This window comes from Stylophora pistillata, chromosome 3 (genome assembly GCF_964205215.1).
Source record: "Stylophora pistillata chromosome 3, jaStyPist1.2, whole genome shotgun sequence".
Classification (NCBI taxonomy): Eukaryota; Metazoa; Cnidaria; class Anthozoa; order Scleractinia; family Pocilloporidae; genus Stylophora; species Stylophora pistillata.
In genome coordinates, this window is record NC_142521.1 from 29,495,714 (window position 1) to 29,511,060 (window position 15,347).

Sequence of the window (15,347 nt, forward strand, 5' to 3'; positions counted from 1 at the left end):
ATGCGCTAAGGTAGCGCATGATTTTCATCTCAGAAAGACAATCAAATTTTGTGAAGGAGTAATTCGAGAGCTTAAAATATTTTTACAACCTATAAGAAACTAGGGTCTTCCTAACGTAATGCTATGAAAGACAAGTAATATTCCGTGTTAAAAACAAAAGCAAGAGAGAGAGAATGTAACAGTACTTTGCCCATCCCGTGATTTGTTGTCTTTAAACGAGTCATTAAATTTAGATAAAATATAGTTAGAGGTGAATTGGTCTATATATTTACCGAATGGAGAGAGGTATAGTCATTGACTGTGTTGTTGTTGTTGTCTTCTTTTACTTAACTAGAGCAAGGCTCGTTACCTGGACAAGAAGGAATGTACACAGGTAAAGATTAGTTTTCTCTTCTTGTCCGTCGTTTGGTTTCGATACACCTCGTGATCACAAAATTGTCGCAGCGTAGAAGTTGACCTTGAGGGAAAGGAATACTCTAAAAATTGTCTGTTTTTCCAGAAAATCTTAGGGGCACAATGGTAGAATATAAGGATCAATGTCAGTCGTATCTGAGTAAACGTGCACCTGCTCCCCTACTAGCTAAACATCGCTACCAACTTGTTACCGGTTGCATGTTGTTAGGTTAGGGGAGGGAAGGGGTACGTACAGAGTTGCTTAGATACTAACACTGATCTTATTATCTTATTCAGGTCTGATTTTCACTATTGCTTAAATAGTGCTCTTTACTGCGAGGATCGTGCTCAAATATGTTTCTATAACCGCAGTTCATATATATGAATTTCATATATTCATTGTGTTTGATTTACCATCTTACGGGTTTATGTCGAATTAACTTGATGACCTGCTCCCAGTTGGCTTGTTAGCTCAATTGGTAGAGCGCTGCACTAGTATCGCAGAGGTCAGTGGTTCGAATCCCGTACAGGTCTGAATTTTTTTAGGTCTGATTTTCACTATTACTTAAATAGTGCACTTTACTGCGAGGATCGTGCTCAAATACGTTTCGATAACCGCAGTTCAGATATATGACTTTCATATATTCGTTGTGTTATTACGATTAAGTTACACATGGCCTTTGCTATACCTTTCAACCTCTTAAACGCACCGTAGCAAGTTTAGCGAGGAGAACTAACACAGTTAGCAGGTTAATAATAACGTAGTTCCTCAAAACCTTGACTCACTGTTTAAATCAAAAACTTAACAGTCAGTCTTGTTTTAAATCTCACTAGATTTCACATTCCTTGAACTAATTGTGTCTTTTCAAATTGCTTCCTTGATTCAGTGAGCGTCAAAGTTGGAGAGGTCCTGGACCCTGATGTAAATCCTTTCTATCAAATCGTTGGTAGAAACGGTGAAACCAACAAGATCAGGCTACGAGAGGGTTACTCAAAGTCACATGTCTTTACTAAAGGAAACACTTACAATGTGTCTGTTAAGAGTCCAGATGTTGGCGAGGTAAGGTCTTCCTTCGTCTAGCCTGTGAGGTTAGCTGCTCTTTTACTTCTTACGTTGCGATTATAGCGATTTATGGGAATTTCTGTGTTTTTGTAAAAGCTCCTTTCAAAAGAACGCCAACTGCAGGGCTTTTAATCGAGTTGATTTTACCGGTTCGAGTGTCAACCAGGAGAAAATCTGGTCGGTTATAAGGCTTTTAATCAATCATAAATTCAGGTTCTTGTAGTCCTTAGTTCTTGAGAAATTGTGAAAATTAGTCAAGGAATCTATTTGAACTTGGAAAAAGTATAAGGATAAAAGATAAACAGTTTAAAATTGGGGAAAAATGTCCTCTTTTTCCATGAAGTGTTTGATAACCGGAGAAATATCTGCCATAAAGTTGAATTTGTTATAAACGTTTGTCTTATCTGAAATTTTTTTACAAAACCTAAAAGCTCTCCGATTTCTATTTCTAGATAACAAAGCTTCGCATCGGAGATGACGGGAACGGTCGCGGCAAGACCATGTTTGTGGAAGAGGTGACGGTTACCAGCAAGGAGGGTGATACTGTACTGTTTCCATGTCGCTGCTGGCTAGGAAAAGATGACTCCAACACCAAAATAATCCGAGAGCTTGTCCCAGGAAAATCTGTACCAGAAGAACTGGAGGGTTAGTGTAATTTTCTGTCAAATTTCGTAACCCACCATGGCGGGCTCGTTTTCGAGAAGTAATAGAAGATCTCATTCGTGCATTGGCCTTACTTTGGTTTAAGCATGTTTCTTTCCAAAGCTGAATCATAAATCTCCGAAGACTTGTGCAAATCCAGCGGGGGAAAATGTGTTTTACTCCTTTTTTACCAATTACCCTCCTTTTTGCTTTCCATCTCTCTTTCTCTCTCTCCTTTCTTGGAATTTGGAAAGAAGAACCGCGAAAACTGCAATATCGTTCAAAAAGCGACTCGTGCTTTAAAGTGTACCTAAACCCAGAAATTTTTTTTTCGCTTAACGAAATAAGCATATTTTTTGGAGTATTTCTGTGCAAAACTTTTTCAATTTGCTTTAATCTTTAATTTTCTGTGCCTAGTCAAAACACGGAAAATCGGCCGCCATCTTGCCCTACGACTGAGTTTAAAGAGGAATGGCTCTACTGGATAATGTGACGTCAAATCGAGGACACGAAAGTCTGCATTTCACACATTTTCACTTGTTTGGGAAAGTTGTCGTCGATATTGTCCGAAATATGCCGACTAGGTGTGTTGTATGAGGAATGTATGAAGCGCGATACCCTCTTGCAAATTTCGCACGTTGCTACGTCCTCCTACAACACACTTAGTCGGCATATTTTCAGACAATATCGACTACAACCTTCCCAAACAAGTGAAAATGTGTGAATTGCAGACTTTCGTGTTCTCGATTTGACGTCACATTACCCGCTAGAGCCATTCCTCTTTAAACTCGGTCGTGGGGAAAGATGGCGGCCGATTTTCCGTATTTTGACTGGGCACAGAAAATTGAAGATTTGAGCAAATAAAAAAATGTTTGCACAGAAATACTCCAAAAAATACGCTCATCTCGTTAAGCGAAAAAAAAAATTGGGTTTAGGTGCACTTTAAAGTGCACCTAAACCCAAAATTTTTTTTTCGCTTAACGAAATAAGCTTATTTTTTGGAGTATTTCTGTGCAAAAGTTTTTTAATTTGCTCAAATCTTTAATTTTCTATGCCCAGTCAAAATACGGAAAATCGGCCGCCATCTTGCCCCACGACCGAGTTTAAAGAAGAATGGCTCTAGCGGGTAATGTGACGTCAAATCGAGAACACGAAAGTCTGCATCTCACACATTTTCACTTGTTTGGGAAGATTGTCGTCGATATTGTCCGAAATATGCCGACTAGGTGTGTTGTATGAAGAATGTATGAAGCGCGATACCCTCTTGCAAATTGCGCACGTTGCTACATCCTTCTACAACACACTTAGTCGACATATTTTCCGACAATTATCGACTACAACCTTCCCAAACAAGTGAAAATGTGTGAAATGCAGACTTTCGTGTTCTCGATTTGACGTCACATTACCCACTAGAGCCATTCCTCTTTAAACTCGGTCGTGGGGCAAGATGGCGGCCGATTTTCCGTATTTTGACTGGGCATAGAAAATTGAAGATTTGAGCAAATAAAAAAATTTTTGCGCGGAAATACTCAAAAAAATAAGCTTACTTCGTTAAGCGAAAAAAATTTTTTGGGTGTAGGTGCACTTTAAGTAGTTAAGTTATGGTTATGAATTGTGAAATATGGAATAGAAGGAAGCGAACATAGACACCAAGAATTTCGCCTCACCTTGGGTAACTCGAGATTTTGTTGGTGGGCTACCATGTACTTATTTCAGTTAGCTAGTCAGATTTTACCATTTTGTAGAGCGATCATGTTTTAATGCTTTACAAATTTTTTGGAAGCTCAGTGGGCAAAGAATTATTTCGTTTATATGGAAATTTTTCTCAATTTTTTTTTTCAGATATCTCATATCACATGACATTAAAAACCGCAGATGTACAAAATGCAGGAACCGACGCAAATGTTTATTTTGCGCTGCACGGCGACAAAGGGGAAACGCCAAAAATCGCTTTACAGGACGAAAGCCAGACATTCAAACGTTTCGAACGAGGACGAGCTGATAAATTTGTTGTACAGACAGCGGATGTTGGAAAGGTAGGGAACTGAGTTCATTGAATTAACTTCAAAATATAAATGACTAAGGTGCAATGATGTTGAAGAAGTTGAATTGAACCTTGCTGATATAATCACCAACTCCTGGTCAGGTACCTTTAAGTACATCTTTCGGTACTATACCATCGATCCACTACATCCAATTATTAGGTATTTCGTATTTTCGTTTTGGTTAAGAGAATTTAAAGTATCGGCGAAAAAAAGAGAAAATAATAACGATAAGGGCTACAGTTGCAGGCGATTTAAACGCCTTGACTTGGCGCAAAGTGAAAAATTTAAGTACGGTCTTTGCGGCAAAGACCATACTTAAATAATAAACTGAACTCGAGTATTTGAGGGCTGAAGATAATTTGGATAACTGGCTCTTTTACGAGTGGCACACCTGAAAGCGTTGCTCCACTCACATCCTCGCCTTTTTTTTAATCGTTCTTTCGAATAACAGCTAGCTACCTAATCTTTTAAAAACAAAATATTGCTTTGGGAAAATGTTGAGAAATTTTACCAAATTCCCTTCCACTGAGTCACTTCCCGCCCTTTCCCCCGGTGTCTTGACAAAGCTGAGGATCTTTGCGATTTAATTTTGGCAAACATTCGTTCCGCAGCTCGAAAAGTTAGTTATTGGTCATGACAACAGAGGAGAGGACCCCGGATGGCTCCTGGAGGAAGTTGATGTCGATATCCCTGTACGAGATGAACATTATAAATTCCGCTGTGGCGGGTGGCTCGGTGGCCAACGGCCTGGTCAGCGGAAGGAAGCAGTCTTATACCCAGGTAAATATGAAAGGAAATACGTGTAGTTAAATTTTGTGGTATCCTAGGGTACTGGATCCTGGATAGTAAGGGCCGTCGTATGATAACCTACATCTCGCGCTCCACAGTGTTGATGGGCACAAGAGCGCAACAAAAGCACTGTGCTGAACGCGTAATGAAAAACGTGATAGATCAAATTAGAGTTCTTTAGTTTGAGCAAACAAACCAAATCGAAAGCGGTTTGCTAAACGTTTTGGCCAAATATGGATACAGTTAGTTCATACTTTGTCGAAGTCTCTCTGCTTGACTTGCGTCGGTGAATAATTTCTTTGGACTTTGTCGCAAACCCTTTAAAACAACTTGATTTTCGCAGTTGATTCTGTTTTTCTTGCCAAGGCTAACTTACTGTTTGTTTTCTTCTTTTCCTTCAGATTCTTGGAATTATGGCCAGTTAGGTGAGAAAAAACATTCATCCGAGCTTTTAAACAGATGAATATTTGTAAAGGAGAGATTCGCTTAAATAAATCGAAAAAAACTACCGTAGCGTAGGAAAAGTACAATCCAATATCGCCCATTGGGATGATGGAAGTTCCGTAAGGGCTCAGTTTGGAACGCTATAGGTTAAGCAATACATTTTGCTCTCGACGTTCCCAAAGATAAGGTAAACGTTGCTTCTATGCAACGTCAAATTACTCAAAATTCAAGCACTCAGAAAATTCAAATTACAAATTAGCTGATATTTGTTTCTAACATTTCTTTTGCTCGGGTTTTTCTTTACTGTGCGTTCAATTATCTCGTGAAAATGTCAACCAACAGTGAAATTTTCTTTTTTTGAGAAATCTTTTGTTTTTCTTCCAATTTATTGTCTGATTCATTTTCAACACTGCGTTCTTTTCAGTTGGTCAAGAGCCGGATATTCCAGATCTGATTGAATACATGCAATCTGGAGATGAGGTCAAGATCATTAACGCGGCTGCATATTTACAACATTTATGTTACAGTAAAGAATATGTGAAGGATAAAGTCAGGTATAGCACATTCATTTGCCGTATTTACTCTCGTTTTTCTTTAAGTTGACGATGTTGCAACCGGGATGAGATAATCCACTTTTCATCTGTGTGTGTGTGTGTATGTCACCTGCATGTGTAAATTATTACACTAAAAATATGTGTAGGGAATAAGACCCTTTCAGAGCAGGAAATCTTTTTCTGTTTGTTTTTGGTTTGTTCTTTCCTCAGGTGTTTTTAATGCATAACACCTGTGAGTAATACCTCGTCACACATGTATCAGGGCCTAATTTGATAACTATCATGCAATGTGTCGTTTTACAATCATTGTGAGTGTCACGAAATCTTCCACTTTTCAGCGCACCAACCTTTCTTGTACCAAACGCACACTCTGAAGAGGAGGTTTTATAAACTGAAATGAGAAATCATTTTCGTGGTAAAGGATTCGCTCTTATTCTCTCATTCTCATTTTATTCCAATGATGGAGTAGATTTACGCGGATTGCGAATGAAATTCTTTAGAACTTAAGGTGGAACTCTTCCATGTTATAAATTTCTCACAGCGCATTAACCTTTAGCTCTGGTGTTAGCTGTCAATTGTAGGTCTTTTGCGTTTTCATGCAACGGATCGCACCTAACTGCACAACTAGGCTGATTTATTTCTTCGATTTCTGTTACTATCTGGCTAATTTATAATTTTCTTTGAATTTATTTTTCAACAGAGAACTTGGTGGAATTCCAGTGATTGTCAGGTTGCTGAAGCATTCTGAATGGCGTGTTAGATATGCTGCTGTTTGTCTTTTGAGGAACCTCTCATTTAGTATGAAAAATGACGCAAACAGGGTATGAATAGCTCTAACTCTTCTCTGTGTCCACTTTTAGTATAATTTCTTTATCTTTCTAATCTTTTTAATGCAAAATGTGACACATCCTATAACATGGGCAACACCGTTGACACCATTTCAGTTTCTGATTGTGCGGGATGAAATACTTACTTTCTTTCCTGGCCAGGTTTGAGTTTAAGTGCTATAGGGAGCTAAACGTGCATTAAACACCAAGAAACTTAAGTAATGGGACTGAAATGTGTAACATTTTCAGCAGAGCACGCTGAGAACAAGTCATACTAATTTATCGCACATATATCCAAAATGGCCTCTTTTTTTTGTCATGGTAATAATGGTCATCTTTACTCAAAAGCGAATTTCCTGTTAATGTGATGCCTACATGATGTTTGATCACACAACTCTTTCTTAAGTTCCTTTCATTTTAAATTTCAACGTCCATCTTTGTTTATTTAACAGTTGGCCATAGCTGATTGTGGTGGAATTGAAGCTCTTATAGAAATCCTGCAAGAAACGGACAAGACAGAGGTAGGCTAGCTATGATGCGTTTTATTCCCTTTTTTCAGACGTTTTAACCTTCTTTTCTTTTACTCATGCAGTACAGGGAGGCAATTTTAGGAGTTCTGTGCAACTTATCGTCCGTTGAGGTGAGGCATTTTGGCGCAACATTTGTTTATTAATTTACAGAAGTGGAAGTAATTTCCATAACATTTCCAATTATTTTGCTCCAGCCAGCTCGCTGGTATCTATTACACAAAACCAGTTTTTAATTCCACTATACGGCAGTTAGTTTTAGCAGGGTTGTACTGTAGTTACCTTAACAAGAATCTTGCCCCCTTATCTTTTCTAGTCGCTACGTCTCAGAATCCTCTTGGTTTGCCTGCACATTATCGTTATTCTTATTATCATAACATACTCTGAGTGGACGGCTGTGGCAGCTCGAGGGCAGCCGCCATTGAGGTCTGAGCCTTGGCCAGCGGTACTCGTTCATGCTACCAGACTCGTGCGCAATCTGTCTTCGGCCGGTACCAGGGCCCGGCAAGAACTGAGGGACGAGAAAGACTTGATCGACTGTTTAGTTTGGATTGTAAGAATTGGTGTTAAAAGTGAACAATATGATAACAAGGTAAAGTAAATTTCCTGAAATTTGAAGGTTTTAGGAGTAGAGAAAAACCTTAAAAAAAAGACAAGATCAGCCATCGTTGATCTTTTACTATCGAAATTATTTTCAAACAAACGAGCAGACAAACAAAAGCCAGACATGTTGAAAATTTCTCGTGCAAGGCATGTTCTTCAAGAATCATTTGGCGAAGACTATTATTGGCGGATGTTGATTTTCCAAGCCTTTCTACCCCCAACTGTTTAGGATTATTGTTAGTCGTCCCATAGACAACATGTTATTTCATTGAACGGTAGTTTATAGCATTTTACAAAGGTTCTCTTCACAAGATAAAGGTGAAGAAAACGACAGCTGAGGAAGATCGCGAATATTGAGGCAATTCAATGAATTGATTTCACTGCGAAAGTTGCGAGGACAAGTCGTTGCATTTTCGGTGTTGGTGTTTTGTTTGCCGCTAATTTTCAATGTAAGATCCGTTTTGAGTTTTAATCAACGTAGAGGTTATAGCGAGTTATTTATAGCAAGTTTAAATCGTTGAAATTTTGGCTGGAATTCGAATCCTTATGCGGACTTAAACTTTTCCTTGTCTCACCTTCGTGACAAGTTTTGACACTTTTCCCTCGAGATTGAAAAAAAATTTAATTTAACTTTTCCTTGTTCTTGCTGTAGTGCCTTGAGCATTCAGTGTGCACACTAAGAAACCTGTCTTACCGGCTGGAAAGTGAGATCGATAGGGATCGCTATGACGACGCCGATGTTGATGTCGACCCTGCTGCCGTCAAAGAACAACAAAGCCAAGGCTGCTTCGCAGGGTGTGGTGGAAGAAAGAAGAAAAAGGTGCCCAACGACAAGAGGCCCATGGATCGACCGAGGGGTCCACCACAAGGGGTTGAACTGATTTGGCAGCCGGAGACAGTTCAACAATACCATGTGCTGTTACGCAAAGCCAAGAACATTGAAACCTTAGAGGGGTCGGCAGGGGCTCTGCACAACTTGACAGCTTGTTCTTGGAAGGTAGGTCCTTTGTCAGTCTCAAATGCAGGAAAATGTAAGTTGGAACTAGAGAGTTATTTGCTGACCTTAGAGAGTACAACTTTCGGGATATAGTTATTGTAATTGTACTATTCATGGCACAATTTTGGTTGATAATTCTGTACTGAATTAAAAGAATTTTATCCGTACACAGGCCTGACAGGACTGTTGTGAACCGTCATTGCAGGCTTATCGTGATTCTTCGTGATTCTTGTATGTGAAAATTGCTTTCAGCAAAAGGGTCCTGAACGCTTATAATAGCTTTATCTTAGATTGTATAATTTTGATTTGTTCTCAGTGGGCAATCAAAATCCGTGGGGATACAAGACGAGCACAAGCAATCCCACAGCTCGTGGAGCTTTTGCGAATTGACTACGATCCAACAATCCGAGCAGCAGCCATTGCCCTTCGAAACATGTGCGTTGACTCGGAAAACAAGAAAATTGTTGGTAAGACTCCTCTTTGATTCCTCTTATTTCCCTCAGTTTCTCAAGTTCCATTTTACCGAGACTTGTTTCCCGAAAGTCCCGTTTCGCCGTTTCGATCGTGCATTTGCTCGTTTAATCGAGTCGCACCACCTAGGAATAAGATGGACCACATAGCGTAGAAATTTTGGAAACAATCTTAGAAGACGTCGTCGTTATTTTCTTATTTATTTATTTTAGGCGAGAAAGCGATTTTACACTTGGTCCACAGACTCCCCACAGGAGACGAGGAAGAACGACTCGTGCATGATCCAACTGTGGCCTCTCTTCTGTGCGCCATTTATCAGATTACTAACAAAAATGACAAAAACGCCAAGTGAGTGTAATTCGTTGTATCTTACTCTAATTTTTTTTTGTGGTATTTTCTTTGCTATAGTGTTTCTGTTTTCCCTTTTGACCTCAGTATTATTTCTTTTTGTTAAGATCGGCGGTGTATACAATTGTTCGTGCTTCCATCTTCGAACAAGCCACAACCCTGCATATGTTTTGTGTGGGAAATGAGTCAAATATCAAGTTACTTAAAACTCACAAAACAATTTGTGGCACCCCAATTTTCTTTTAACGTGCGATTAAAATGAAAACTTCTGAAACTGTTTCGTCATCATTCCACGAGAGCAAAAAGTGCCATAGGACCGCCAGAGCTGTTAGCTTACACAGTAAACTTTTTTTTACCCCTGTCAGGTCATGTGATACTCTAAAGAACTGCTTCTTTCAATTTCCCCATATTCACGAGCATTTACATAAGCATGATTATCCAAACTCAAAGCTGGAAATTCCCTTGAGACCTTAAATTGGTAAACAAACGTATAAGCTAAGGAGGTCAATTTTGGCATTGTTTTCCGAAGTTTGGGTTTTGATCCCTGGGTATCTTTCAAAGACTTGTTTTACTGCTTACGATTGTGAGAAAACGTTTTGACACATTTTGCAGTTAATTTCTGATGAAAGCGTGCCGACAAGTTGTGTTTCACATCCTTTTGTTCCTTTATATCTATTACATAATCGACGTTTTTCCGGTGTCGTGTTTTTTCCTTACAGATACCTTCGAAAGACCAAAAGCATTCAAAAGATTGTGAGGATAGCAACAGATCAGAACAGACTATACTCACCTCGTGTCATAAAAATAGCCAATCAGGTAAAGAAAGGATTAACTTCAGGAAGACGCTTACTAGCTTCAATTTTTTGTTTTAATAATAACATTTTTAATAATAACATTTATTTATACCGCGCCAGCTCGTCCAGTTTTTTTTGTCATGGTTGAGAGATAATCCAAGAGTTTATTGTCGCCGTAGGAAACCCAACGTATTGGGGAAGTCAATTTGTGCTCCCTGCTTTGTCTGACTCTTCAAGAGAAAGATATAATTTCACTTTGTTTCTGTCAAGGTTGCTTATCTACTGGGGTGAATACGTGAATCCGATTTTCTGATTGCGCAGATTTTTTCGTTTATCCATGAAAATGAATGGAAATGTGGCGCCACACTTTTTAGCTCTGGGTGCAAAAGTTTGTTTTTAACCCTAAGAGCAGTTTGAATATTCCTAAGACCTTGCTCTTTTTCTCCATGATTGTTAAGTTGGCTGTTTCATTGGATTTGGTGATGCTGATTGTCTTTCTTTCGAAAACGCGCCGCATGTGTAACAGCACAGTGCGACCAATCTGAATACTTTTAGTAACGTCTGCTTTGTTATAGGTGCTGGCCAACCTTTGGAGTCATAGTCAGTTACAACAACAAATGAAGAATGAAGGCTGGCAGTACGATGCAAGCAATAATGCGGAACTCGCTCGTGCCCCGATGGATTTTGAAGCCACGTCTTTGCCTCGCACGCCCGACGAACGTAGCCGAAGAGATCCGAACATTCGCCGACTGGAAAGCGACGACGATCAGTGGCGAGACGGCAGTCGCCGAGCGAGAGATCATTGGGACGGTGAGCCTTCTGGAGCGACAGACATCTCTTCAGAATCAGATAGGCAACGCAGTTGGGGGGACAGCTTGAATCACATCCCACCTCCATATACATCTGATGACAACTATTCCCGGGGCAGTCGTTCAAGGGATGAACTCCCCATGGAGGTGTTGTCAAGTTCACCCCGACCGTCGGCCTCGAATTCAGACCGAGACGAGAATGAAAACTCCACTGACAGGACTTTTAAGTTAAAGGGCAGTGGGGGTGGGGGTGGGGGTGGGAAGAACGAAGACCTGTGGGTGTAAGACTGTCAGCGATGGGAACTTGGTATGGAGTAGAAATATTTGAATTTTCACCTTTTTGCACGGTTTTTGTAGTAGCGTTCGATGCGAACACGGGGATCCTTTCCTTCTACTTTCCTTGTTGAGTACGAGGAATATGTCATCTAAGTTATATAATTTTATTGGAACTAATGACTCGAGATGTCTCCCTAGGCACAAGAAAAATGTATTCTGAAGAGAACGCTTATTAACGTTGAAGTACGAAGTTTACTCCCGAGAGTGTAGAATGTTTTCAACAACATATTCTAGTGTAAGGCGATCAATTCATGTCATGTTAACGACTTTTTTTTTTTATCCTAATCATTATTCCTTTGAAATTACTCACGGCGTCCGTGCTTTTTGTAGCTTCATGACAATCCTGGAAATTCTCTACATTTTTATGATTGTAGTGGACGAGAACCCGTGACATTGAAATTAATTTCGTTTTCCTTTGTCAGTGTTAACTGATCCAAGGACTTGAATTTTATTAATATCTATATGCATTGGAGCTTTCTGTAGCTCTTTTGTTTGCTTAAAGTGTGTGAAATTCATAAAATGATGTTTAGGCGCTACTGTTCTTTTCCAAACCGAATAACTATAAAGATAAGAATGAAAACTAGACGTAGTGTATCCACCATTACTTCAGCAATTCGTAAGTTGCTACAGTTTGAACAAAACGATGACTACAGAATTTGACATGATGAAAGTTTCACTTTTAAAACGCATAATGCCCAGACAGACGACTAACCAGCAGAATGTACATGCGTTATTGCGTGAGTAGTCTTCTTTATTCAAGTGTATTTTTGCACGAGGTGAGTTTGGTTAATGTGTCCTTACGTCGCTTTTTAAAATTGTAATGTTTTATATGTAGTATACATGTAGTTGTTAGTGTGGCGTTTCGTATGCTTACTACTAAAATTGTGTTTAATTTCACGACCGCACGGTAAATGCTTTGTACAAAAAAAAAAAGGCTCACTACAGTACGAGTAAATCTCTAAACTTAAGTTTGTAATGTATATTGTATTTTAGTTGTAGATCAACGCGATATTTTACAACGAAACATGGTTGCAGCATGGTACACTGTAACCAGAGTATTTTGTGGTATTGATAATATTTGCGATTGTACACTTATTATGCTTTGCTCATGCAGTTCTATCATTAAATAATAAACATCAAGAAAGTTTATTAGTGCTTCAGTTGTACTCAATCTTCCTAAGAGGTAATTTGGATATATCAACAAAGTTGAAATGGTAAATTGGCCACCGTAACGATTACAAAAGCTGACGTTTCGAGCGTTAGCCCTTCGTCGGAGCGAATAGAGGAATTGTGGGTTGGTTGTGTGTGCTTTTAAAGGCAGAAAATGGAGCTACGTTAGCTTTCGTCCTAAAAGGTAGTTGACTCTCTTGGATGAAAGGCTTATTGTGTGAAATGCCCGTTGCAGACTAAGTTAAAAAAAATTCGCGCGAGTGTCTTAGTCAGTTGTGAAAATTAGCTACGTCCTTAGTTGTCTTTTAGTAACTGTTACAACTTTTTTTTCTTGTCTTTAGTTTTCGATTTCATTCCTGTACTTTGAAGTGTCAACATTGAATTTAGTATTTTCCACAGAAAACCAGAGATTTTGTTGATAATGAGCAACGCGTCCCACGTTAATGCCTCCGGGTACTTTGTCTTGAAGAAGTTTTATCCCCGCAATACGAGATTTAAGTTACGTTTCTAAAAGTGCGATTTGAAATTATCAAGGCAAGTAATGGTGAGAAAATGTTGATTTTAATGTTCAGAGTTTGTGCGATTGCCACAAGTACCTATTGAAGATTGTCGTGCTGCGCCGGGGTAAGAAAACGCTTAGTTATCGGCATGAATTTTCCAGGCCCAATATTCCTATAAAAATTTTGAAAGGCTCACTTTTCGACAGCGAGCATTGCCACATTGATTCAATCAAAGGCTCTGTAAGCCAACTCGTGAATTGGATAAGCCAATGTAATTTGTGTGGTCAATAGAAATGGGTGTTTGATTTCCATACTAGGGTATGAATAGTTAGACTGGTAAATGAGTATTATGAGAAATATGATGTGAAACTAAATTAGGCCTCAAAGAGAGAAAATATGGCCTGATTAGGATTTAGTGCAAGACAATCACTGTACTAGATTTTACTGTAAAGGTTGGTGGAATGAAAGTTCAAAAGGTGCTGTTTTGTTTATCATAAAACTATTGTTCCAATATTGAGCTCAGTATTAACTTGCGATGCAAGCATAGGGATAGGCATGTAAAAGCTTATATGCTGGATGGAACGCACGGACATAAGGATAAGCAAAATATGCATATGATTATCAAAACATTGCCTTCTTTTTATGCTTATACTGTCTAGTTAAGACTTGGTTGGCATAAGCGTAAGGATTAACATAAGCGAAAGATTTTCAGGCAATCAGCAAGCACTATACTGCTTATACCAACCATGTCCCTATTTAACATAACATCGACTGAGCGCTTGTGCTCATGTTTATGTTGCAGCTGTGCCCATGCTTGTGTTGCAACTGAATACCGCGCTTGAAGCCTGTCTCGCACTTCTGAGATAATTATTAGCACGAGGATGAAAACAAGTACAAGGATGTTCACACCACTCTAAAGTTTGTTTTTTGGAATTCTTATTGTAAGTCAGTGGATACTCAAAACAAGGATTTTTTCCTTATTTTGAGAGTCATTTCCTTGAAATGTAAGGATTAAGATTTCTGTTTTTAAGAATTTTATACTCTCCAATGAAAGGAGAGTATAAAATCTTCTTCGTTTTCGAGGGTCTTCGTTTTCGTAACACCCACTTTACGAGCAGTTGGCCGTGAGCCATACTTCAATATAGGAATATCGGCGAGCAGTGACTCGAGTCGTTTGAGCCCGCGGTTGAAATTACCAAAAGATCAGCATTTTAAATGTAAAATTTATAATTAAATAAAGTTTCACACTAATTTTCATGAAGCTTCGGTGGCCTTACGGTAAGAAGCGGGAGGTAGATGACAGTTACAGGGTAGCCACCTAGGCGGTTCAAATCCGCCGTACTTGGGCAAATTTCGCGCTCTGCTTAACTTCTTTTCTCTATTTTCTTTCTTTTCTTTTTCGGACACAATAATAATTTTCCTGAATATAAACATTTAAAAATAGAAGTATTGACGCCGTAAATGAAATATACACTGCAAGAGATAAAAGTGTATTCGTAGATTGGAGAAACTTTAATTAATTCAGAAATGAAAAACGTATACTTTTTTACTCTTTCAAGATTATCATTGCCTTCTTTTTCACCCCAACACTATTCTTAGCAACAAAGGTCGTCATTTCGTTTGTTTATCACTCGCCAAAAACTATCAAATGCGTTCAAAAGCCTAAAGTAGAAAAAAGTTTACAGGAATCGACCAATCGAGCGAGCGAGCGAGCGAGCGCCATTCATCACACCATACCTACAACTCGCTCTTGCGCATGCGCTCAATTCAAGAGTTAAAAAGTGCCTGTAACCTCAGCTTTATATCAAGCACTTTTACCCATATCTCTTTCTTAATCTCCAATCATCTTTGGGCAGAGCACGTTCAATACCCTCAAAGCACCTTTCATCATCTAGCACATAGCCTCATCCATATGACAATACGGCTACAATGTCTGCTTAAGAATCGCAATAAGAATTTTAATCTCAAGCCTCCTCACCCCCTCTCCCCCCACAACAGGCTACTAATAATCCGTGCCGTGAAGTACCTTAACTTT

General features: G+C 39.1%; 1 protein-coding gene across 2 annotated transcripts in view; it reads left to right on the forward strand.

The window, feature by feature from the left end:
• LOC111344023 (lipoxygenase homology domain-containing protein 1) overlaps positions 1-12,791 on the forward strand; it is a 39,996-nt gene extending 27,205 nt beyond the window's left edge. For both annotated transcript variants that reach the window (XM_088753455.1, XM_088753454.1), the window contains exons 32-47: positions 335-373; positions 1,281-1,453; positions 1,909-2,101; positions 3,941-4,134; positions 4,755-4,923; positions 5,334-5,357; positions 5,801-5,930; positions 6,631-6,751; positions 7,210-7,278; positions 7,350-7,397; positions 7,601-7,876; positions 8,540-8,884; positions 9,201-9,351; positions 9,568-9,703; positions 10,423-10,519; positions 11,073-12,791. In XM_088753455.1, coding sequence (XP_088609581.1) covers positions 335-373; positions 1,281-1,453; positions 1,909-2,101; positions 3,941-4,134; positions 4,755-4,923; positions 5,334-5,357; positions 5,801-5,930; positions 6,631-6,751; positions 7,210-7,278; positions 7,350-7,397; positions 7,601-7,876; positions 8,540-8,884; positions 9,201-9,351; positions 9,568-9,703; positions 10,423-10,519; positions 11,073-11,591 — 2,684 coding nt within the window. In that variant the 3' untranslated portion in view covers positions 11,592-12,791. The remainder of the gene's footprint in view (positions 1-334; positions 374-1,280; positions 1,454-1,908; positions 2,102-3,940; positions 4,135-4,754; positions 4,924-5,333; positions 5,358-5,800; positions 5,931-6,630; positions 6,752-7,209; positions 7,279-7,349; positions 7,398-7,600; positions 7,877-8,539; positions 8,885-9,200; positions 9,352-9,567; positions 9,704-10,422; positions 10,520-11,072) is intronic.
• Positions 12,792-15,347: the final 2,556 nt, after the last annotated feature.